The following is a 7,978-nucleotide window of genomic DNA, read 5'->3' on the forward strand; positions in this document are numbered from 1 at the left end:
TGTTACTGTATTTACCAAACTTTTGAACAGTCGTGGCATTGTTATGTGTTCTGTTAACACTTTAATGGGCACATCCAGAAAAACATAACCATGTATTTGAATGCCTGCATTTACAGTTAGTGGTTCCTTATGTTTAGGCTTTGTAAAAACCTTTACCAGATGGTTAAGACATTTATGAATGAGAGCGAGTAAAGGAGGGAGGGAGAGCTTTCTGTACTGACATTGAGCATTCACATTGAAAAAGGCTTGAACACCCAATAAATGTGAGAAATCTTTACATGGCATAGTTAAGCTATATTTCATTATCATGTATAAAATCTCATCAGTTCATCAAAACAAAAAGTAAAAACGGAAAAATAAACCTCTATGGAACACAATAAAACTTGCCTTGACATGTAAAATAGAATCAAGTAGCAGGAGCAAAACAAACACTCGCCAGAAGACACTTGTATTTCTAATATTTATGATGACCGTTACAAATGAGAGAATAAATCTGAGTGATGCGTCATATTAAGGTACTTTATTAAACAATTAAACTGAAGCAAAGTGATTAAGTGGCAACAATTCAGAAATCCATCTTTCACATAAATATTTTCTTTATTGAGCTGAAACAAGTTGTTACACAAGGATCTTCAGCCGAGTGATTTCACTGGTCATTCTCATAGTCTTCCAGATTCTTTCTTTTGCTCTGTTCATGAACACGATTGCCCCATGTGTAGGTCAGGTACATCAGAACCATGGCTGTAAATAGAGATGCAGGTTTGTAGAAAAGTTTAGTCATACACAATGTTTGCTTTAATTCATAGCTGGAATACATTTTATATATATATATTTCAGACAAAGATGACTTACGTGGTGCAACCTTGAATACAGATGTTTTGAATCGTCTCCACACATTTGGGATTCCCTTAGAAAAGTAGTTTGGGAAAGCCCTCTGCTCAAAGGGAGAAATACTGTAGGTGATCACATGCCTTATCTTGGCCAAATCTCCGAAGTGACGACCCATTGTGCCAAGAAAGCTGACCTAAGAGAAATTGAATTCAAGTTTCACTTTAGTAATGTTTAAAATAAAACATAAGACAACAGTAACATTTCACCGTCAATTGAATTAATAAATTTAAAGAAATTCTATATTTGAACATGAGCTGTATATGTTTAAAAAAAAAGCACAAAAATAAATTAATTTTTTATACATTGTGTTTTGAATTTTTCACAGTGTTATTTTAAATTAAAATATTAAACAATATTACTGGTTTTACTATATTTTGGATTAAATTATCAAATATATTCCATTAACAATTTACAGTAATACACAGACACACAAATCAAATTATGCCAACAAAACATAACATCATGAAAATGAACAAAATATTATGTTATATTTCATACATTAAAAATATTTGTATATATTTTAAGTAAATGAATGACAGTTTATTTACAACCAAAGTTTATTTTTCCCCTTCAGTACTGATCCAAAAGTAGTTGACAGTATCTCATGTAATAATTCGTATTGTTGATTGTTTGTTTGTTGTATCCATTCAATAATTGAATTAATTTATTTGAATACATTGTGAATTTCAACAACATGTAGCTGCCGTACATAAACAAATCCAGGCTTAGGGTTAAAATATAACAGTGTAAAATATCAAAATCAAATGTTATATACAAACGTCCATTCAATTTACTAAGTGGGAACTGCATAGACTTATACATTCCATTTTATTTTATTTTGATAAACACGACTCATGCGCAACTTGTACATCATCTGGCAAAGATGACAGATATGAGTGAATATGGTTACTTACAAATCACATTAATGAAATATCTAGAATGTCTTAGCATTAAGAGACAGAGTGTGCAGACAAAACTCACGGAACGTTTAGTCACATTTATAAGTGGCGTTCCGTGGCTAGGCTAGCAGCTTTCTGTAAGACCTTGCTTGACATTCATCGATTTCGCACTGTTTCTGTTTACACATACATTTATACTGCACAAACATGCATGCAATGGCTGAATTAAGATACTGTCGCAATTTTGACCTCACCAAAGTGAAAATACAAGACAAAGAAAGGAAAGATTTTCAGCTCACCGACCTCCCTGCTCTTTGACACCCTTGTAGTGCTGTGTGGATTCTAACAACTTCCGCGTGCAACCTGAAGTCACATCCGTTTCCTCTTGATTTCACGCTTTCTCATTGGCGCGCCGCTCTACTGTTTCCTGGCTATCTAGACACGAGAAGGTCAGCATTGCGCTGGAACAGTGTATACAGTGGTCAAATATCACCATTAAGGGATTCTCCCCAATGGATAATCAAGGAGTCACGACTGACCCTCAGCTGCAGCAGTTTATCGAGGTCGAGTCTCAAAAGCAGAGGTTTCAGCAGCTGGTTCATCAGATGACAGAAGTGTGCTGGGTGAGTGTGTGTGTGTGTGTGTGTGTGTGTGTGTGTGTGTGTGTGTGTTTCTATCCTACTGGGCTGCATAATGCATCACTTCTTGAACATATGATAGAAGACTGACTCTGTATATCCTGTCTGATCACTTGAGTTGTTCGCAAGTTTATGATATATAGATTTTTATTTTATTTTATGTAGTTCAAGTAATTATTAAAACTAAAATGCGCTGCTCTCTTTTGTCTTGGGTTTGTTGTTACCCTTTATTATATACAACAGTTGTATCAATATGTATGTGTGTGTGTGTCATGGGAGTTATCTCTGTAATAATTGGTGGTATGATATTGTATCCAGTTATGTAGCTCAATCCAATCCAAAATGGATGAACCAGGTTACATGTCCCTCAAAACTCTTATTTGTGTTTGCCAAATGCATCAAGGTCATCAGTCGTGGGTTTCTTTGGAGCTCATAATGTTTTATCTTTGCAGGAGAAGTGCATGGATAAGCCTGGCCCGAAGCTCGACTCCAGGACTGAGGTGTGTTTTGTAAACTGTGTGGAACGATTCATCGATACAAGTCAATTCATCCTCAATAGACTAGAGCAAACTCCGAGGAGTAGAGGAACCTTCTCTGAGACCATGACAGACTAGTAGAACCACAGCCATTGACAAGCCACTTACTGAGGCTTTGGCATGCCAGCGTAAGAACTGTGAGGTAACAGCTATCATCAGGATTCAGTTGATTTCTCAAAGACAAAGTGCCTCATTTTGCTCTTTTTAATATCGCAAAGGCCATTTATTCAAAATCAAATGGATGCAAGCCCTGTTTATCGTTACCGTCGATATTGACATTTCCCAGTGCTAAGACTTTGGTATGAATTCAAGGAAACATCATGGAACATAATGTGAAAGGTCCCTTTGTACAGATCTGATCTGGAATTGAGGAGGAGGCTCTGCTTTCACTTTCTCTTCAACCTACATAGCAAGTCAGCACTGCATTGTCTTTCTGGGAAATCTTCAAGATCTGTGGCTTATTCAGTGTGTGTTGAAATATGGACTTGAAATAAAATCATAAAATATCTCTTGCAGTTCAATCATATGATTTATAAAATGTCATAGGAAAAAGTTAAATAACACTCAAACTCCTTAAATACTAATGAGACATCTTCAGTGTGCTATTTAAAAAAAATGACCAGGCACTTCAGATATATATAGAAAACAATGCACCACCTCAGAAGTTTAGCTGTTGCTTAAGAAAAGATTTTTGTAGATATAAAGATGTGTTCCCTAAGACTAGTATAAGATGACTACACTACTGTTGAAAAGTTTGGGGTCAGTAAGATTTAAATTGATCAAAAGTGACTTTTGCTGTTCTTTTGATTGTTCTATTTATCAAATAATTTTGAAAACATTTTCCACAAAAATATTAAGTAGCACAACTGTTTTCAACATTGATGATGATAAGAAATGTTTCTTGAGCATCACATTTCTGAGGGATTGTGAGACACTGAAGACTGGAGTAATGACTGCTGAAAATTCAGCTTTGCCATCACAGGAATAAATTACATTTTAAAAATGACTGAAATAGAAAACAGTTAATTTAATTTGTAATAATATTTCACAATATTACAATTTTGACAGCATTTTTGATAAAATAAATGCAGACTTGGAGAGCATAACATAATTACTTAAAAAACATCAAAACTTTTAAGTGGTAGAGTATAAGTAGTCAAGCACACTGTATTAAAAAAGTTAATGCTTTTATTGAACAGATGAAGCTTTAAATGTTAACAATAAACTTAAGGTGCTTTATATGAATGTAAACCTGTGTGCATCCTAAACAAGGCAGGTTTGGTCAGAATAAATAATGTAACATTTAATAAGATGATGTAAAGCAGGTCTTTAAACATTATGCTGCTACTTCAGGATTTTTGTATTTACAAGTGATTGGGCACAGCATTGTTAGTTTGAAAATATCACCAGCATAAAACTAACAGATTGAAAGATGGAAATAGAAATAGATGGGAAATCTATAACACAAGTACCTTCCATACTAAATAAAATACTAATTAAAGTACTCTCACAGTATTGTTTTGCAAAGTGTGCATGTACAGTAGCAAATAGTAAAGCTGTATTTTAGTAGTCGCCCACAAGCATGATGTGTTTTTACTGATATTATGCTAGGTATTAAATGTGCCGTTGCTCCTTTTGTCTGAACTCTCAGGAAAAAAGCTCTTTGCATTTCTTTCTTTAGTCCGATTGCTTTCATCCATAGTAGTTCTCTCATCAGTTGGCAAAGCAATGTACGGTTGGTTCCACGTTCTGTCTTGAGGTCCATGGTGCAGATATAAAGGTAGAGAGTCCAAGCTAAAGTTGATGTCCTTGAACGCATGAAGAAGAAAAATGCCAATGATGATGGTAAGAAAGCCACTAACAGTCCCAGCAGCCCCGTCGGCCGTCATTTGCAGCCACTCTTTAAACAAGATGGCTGAACAAACCATGACGGATGTGGTGAAGAAGACATAATAAATAGGTGTAACTAAAGAAGTGTTGAAGATGTCAAGGGCCTTATTAAGGTAGCTTATCTGGATACTGATGCAGATCACAAGGCATACGAGAAGGGCCCAGAACAGCGGTTCTTTCAGAACAGCCGTTCCAGCGAACAGCTCTTTGATACCAATGCCGAGGCCTTTCACACAGGACACAGACAACGAACCAATCACAGAGCAGATGAGGATGTACACTAGCACATTCTTCTGACCATAGCGAGGTGCGACAAAGAAGATCAGGGCCAGGCTGCTGACAACAATGCAGACAGCAAAAGCGATGAATCCTGTGATACATGCAAGAGAGACAACTCTAATGAAAAACAGCACAGAACTCACAGAATGCCTACTGTGTTTGTAAATTTGATAGAAGAATACCTGGATCTTTGAGTTTCTCTGCCATTGCAGTCAAAGAAGCAACCTCTTCCTCTTGCGGAGCGTGGAGCACCATAACTGTGGAACCAAAGATGCACAGCAAACAGCCAATTTTCCCATGGATATTCAACCGCTCACTCAGGAAGTATGATGAAAGAACAGCACTAATGACAAAAAATAAGGTTGTATATCCAGTCAAGTTTTACACAGAATTAATGTTCAGTTGAGACGGTAAACATTTGGAGTTTTTTTTTTAAGACATTTACACTTATTTAGGAAGGATTCATTTATTTGATCAAAAGTGACAGTAAAGACATTTATAATGTTACAAACTATGTCTATTTCAAATAAATGCTGTTCTTTTTACATTTCTATACTTCAAAAATCATGAAAAAAACATTTCAACATCGATAATAATAAGAAATATTATACGAAAACTCCAAATCATCATATTCAAATGATTTCTGGAGGCTCATGCAACACTGAGACTGGAGTAACGGCTGCTGAAAATTGAGCTTTTCCATCACAGGAATAAATTACATTTTAAAATATATTAAAATAGAACACAGTTATTTTGAATTGTAATATTATTTCACAATTTTACTGTATTTTTGATCAAATAAGAAACCCCAAATGTACGTTGCGGTGTTGCACATTGAGTAAATTTACCTGACCAAAACGCTCAGTGCTCCCAGAGGTGTTACTAATGTGGCAGGAGCAAATGCATATGCTGCGAAATTTGCTATCTCGCCTATTCCCACTGAAAATAAAATACATGACAAGACAAAAGATTGTGATTAGAGTGTCCATATTGACATATGCAGGTGTGAATGGCAATATTTCATTACTAAGATCTATTAATCATCCTACACATCTGATTAATGTCCGTATTCTGGTTATGCCTTATAATTCAGCCCCACTAATTACAAATAAATAGATAATGTCATACTTGATATAAGCCCTGCCCACCACAACCATTCTTTCAGGTATGCATATCCACCTTGACCTGAATAATGAAGAGAACAGACCTGATTAGACAGCACAAGAAAAATTCAGTCACAATGTCAAAGGCATAAAAAAAATTTATGCAATTCAAATGCTGCCTAATAAAGTATTGTGCAATGGTAGGTTACTCTGCCAATTTTATCAACCCACCTGCTCTAGTAGAGCCCTTTTGGGCCAGTCGTAAGAGGCCTTTCTTTTTCAATATGAAACTGCCACCGATGAAGATTGTCGAGCTTACAGCAAGTGCCAAACCAATGTAGAAGTCAGAGCGGTTTGCAGCATTCATCTGAATACAGGTAGAAGTCCATTAGACACAAGTGGTTATGTCTAAAAACCTAGTGAGCTGCCTACCTAGACGGCATTTTTTGGGCATCATAAGCACAGCTGAGTAAGCTTACAATGCCTCAACATGATATCTATGTAGACAGCACTATCTGATTTAAAACAGCCACAGAATAGAAAAGGAAGCAAGCCAGATCATGTGATTCACATAGCCAGTTCTTCAAATCAATATTTTACTGTAGACTATTTGTCTATATAAGCTATGCATTTATAACTACAGGAAATACAGAATCACAGCATATATATATATATATTTTTTTTACAAAAAGATTTACATAGATTTTGATTGGCTCACTAAGCTTTCATGTATTTTACTCTAGCAAGTAGTGATGTTTCATGTTTCGGCAATTATTTACATTAGCATTTAAGACTACATTAGCAATATACATTATATTATATACATTATATAAACACTAGCAATATAAATAATTGTTAAACTGACTAACCTTGCATTCATATCGTCCTTCGGTGAGTTTTAGTCTCGTGTGAGTAAACTTCCTGGTGACTGTAACGCGGGTTGCCAAATGCTCTTGATTAACTTCAAACATTATTGTCAGGATAGGCTACTATTGGGTCTGTTGTCTGGACATTTTTGGGGATTTATCTTTTGTTTATATGAAGCCCTTCTGAGACAGATGCTACTTTCTAGTTTTTTGTGCATGATTAAATTGAATTTGGAGTTAAATTGAGTTTTTGTGCATGCTTAAATTGAATTTGGTGGAACTGTGTAAAATTGCTGCTGTTGAAAGCCCTCAGGTATGTAAACATCAAGTGTTTCATTTTAATATTTTTTTCCCGCTGTTTAAAATCTGCATTTTGTAATTTAAACAACAACATTTATGTGATGATATACATTTGTAACATGGAAATATTGTGTTGAGATTAGTTTGGACCAGGCTAGGAAATCAGATGAGACCATTTTAGACTTTTAATTAGAGAACTTTAATTTATTTTAGAGAACTTTTCAAAATCAAAATAATGCTGGTTAATCAAACAAGTGTTTACTGACATTAAGGGTGACAAATGCATGTAATTTTAAAGTAGTTTTAAAAGAGAGTGACAAAAATCAGTGGAGCCAGAGGGATGTTGGAAACTGCTCTCATTTTATTCAAAACACAGCTAGATTAAAAAGTGTAGTCTTTAATTAAATAGCCATCAAATTTAAACCACAGAAGAGAAAAATATATTTACACATCAAGACTGGAAGATTTCTTCTAGATCGTACTTTGTTTTACTAAAGTTGACTTATTTATATATATATATATTGTATATAAATACACAGCCAAATCAATAAAAATCAATACACAGTCATTATTTAT

At 34.9% G+C, this 7,978-nt stretch overlaps 3 protein-coding genes across 5 annotated transcripts; 1 reads left to right on the forward strand and 2 right to left on the reverse strand.

Annotated features, from left to right (window-relative positions):
- Positions 1-505: 505 nt before the first annotated feature.
- LOC107554835 (cytochrome b-c1 complex subunit 8-like) lies at positions 506-2,182 on the reverse strand. Of its 2 annotated transcripts, none has more exons than XM_016237466.1 (3): positions 2,094-2,182; positions 853-1,024; positions 506-741 (listed from the first exon to the last, which is right to left on the reverse strand). In XM_016237466.1, exons 2-3 carry the CDS (start codon positions 1,004-1,006, stop codon positions 647-649), a joined length of 249 nt encoding a protein of 82 aa, XP_016092952.1. In that variant the 5' UTR covers positions 1,007-1,024; positions 2,094-2,182; the 3' UTR covers positions 506-646. The 2 variants fall into 2 exon arrangements, with proteins under 2 accessions (XP_016092952.1, XP_016092953.1); XM_016237467.1 differs by having other exon boundaries at positions 2,090-2,140.
- Positions 2,183-2,209: 27 nt separating this feature from the next.
- LOC107554834 (mitochondrial import inner membrane translocase subunit Tim8 A-like) lies at positions 2,210-3,520 on the forward strand. The gene is made up of 2 exons (XM_016237465.1): positions 2,210-2,413; positions 2,881-3,520. The coding sequence occupies exons 1-2, from the start codon at positions 2,303-2,305 to the stop codon at positions 3,040-3,042; spliced, it is 273 nt and encodes a 90-aa protein (XP_016092951.1). The 5' UTR covers positions 2,210-2,302; the 3' UTR covers positions 3,043-3,520.
- A 650-nt stretch (positions 3,521-4,170) lies between these two features.
- On the reverse strand, positions 4,171-7,170 carry LOC107554836 (magnesium transporter NIPA2-like). Of its 2 annotated transcripts, none has more exons than XM_016237468.1 (6): positions 7,106-7,170; positions 6,468-6,603; positions 6,262-6,318; positions 5,982-6,072; positions 5,316-5,476; positions 4,171-5,224 (listed from the first exon to the last, which is right to left on the reverse strand). In XM_016237468.1, exons 2-6 carry the CDS (start codon positions 6,601-6,603, stop codon positions 4,572-4,574), a joined length of 1,098 nt encoding a protein of 365 aa, XP_016092954.1. In that variant the 5' UTR covers positions 7,106-7,170; the 3' UTR covers positions 4,171-4,571. The 2 variants fall into 2 exon arrangements, with proteins under 2 accessions (XP_016092954.1, XP_016092955.1); XM_016237469.1 differs by lacking the exon at positions 7,106-7,170 and adding an exon at positions 6,669-6,757.
- Positions 7,171-7,978: the final 808 nt, after the last annotated feature.

The sequence above is a fragment of the Sinocyclocheilus grahami genome, unplaced genomic scaffold (assembly GCF_001515645.1).
Source record: "Sinocyclocheilus grahami isolate Dianchi unplaced genomic scaffold, SAMN03320097.WGS_v1.1 scaffold515.1, whole genome shotgun sequence".
Taxonomy (NCBI): Eukaryota; Metazoa; Chordata; class Actinopteri; order Cypriniformes; family Cyprinidae; genus Sinocyclocheilus; species Sinocyclocheilus grahami.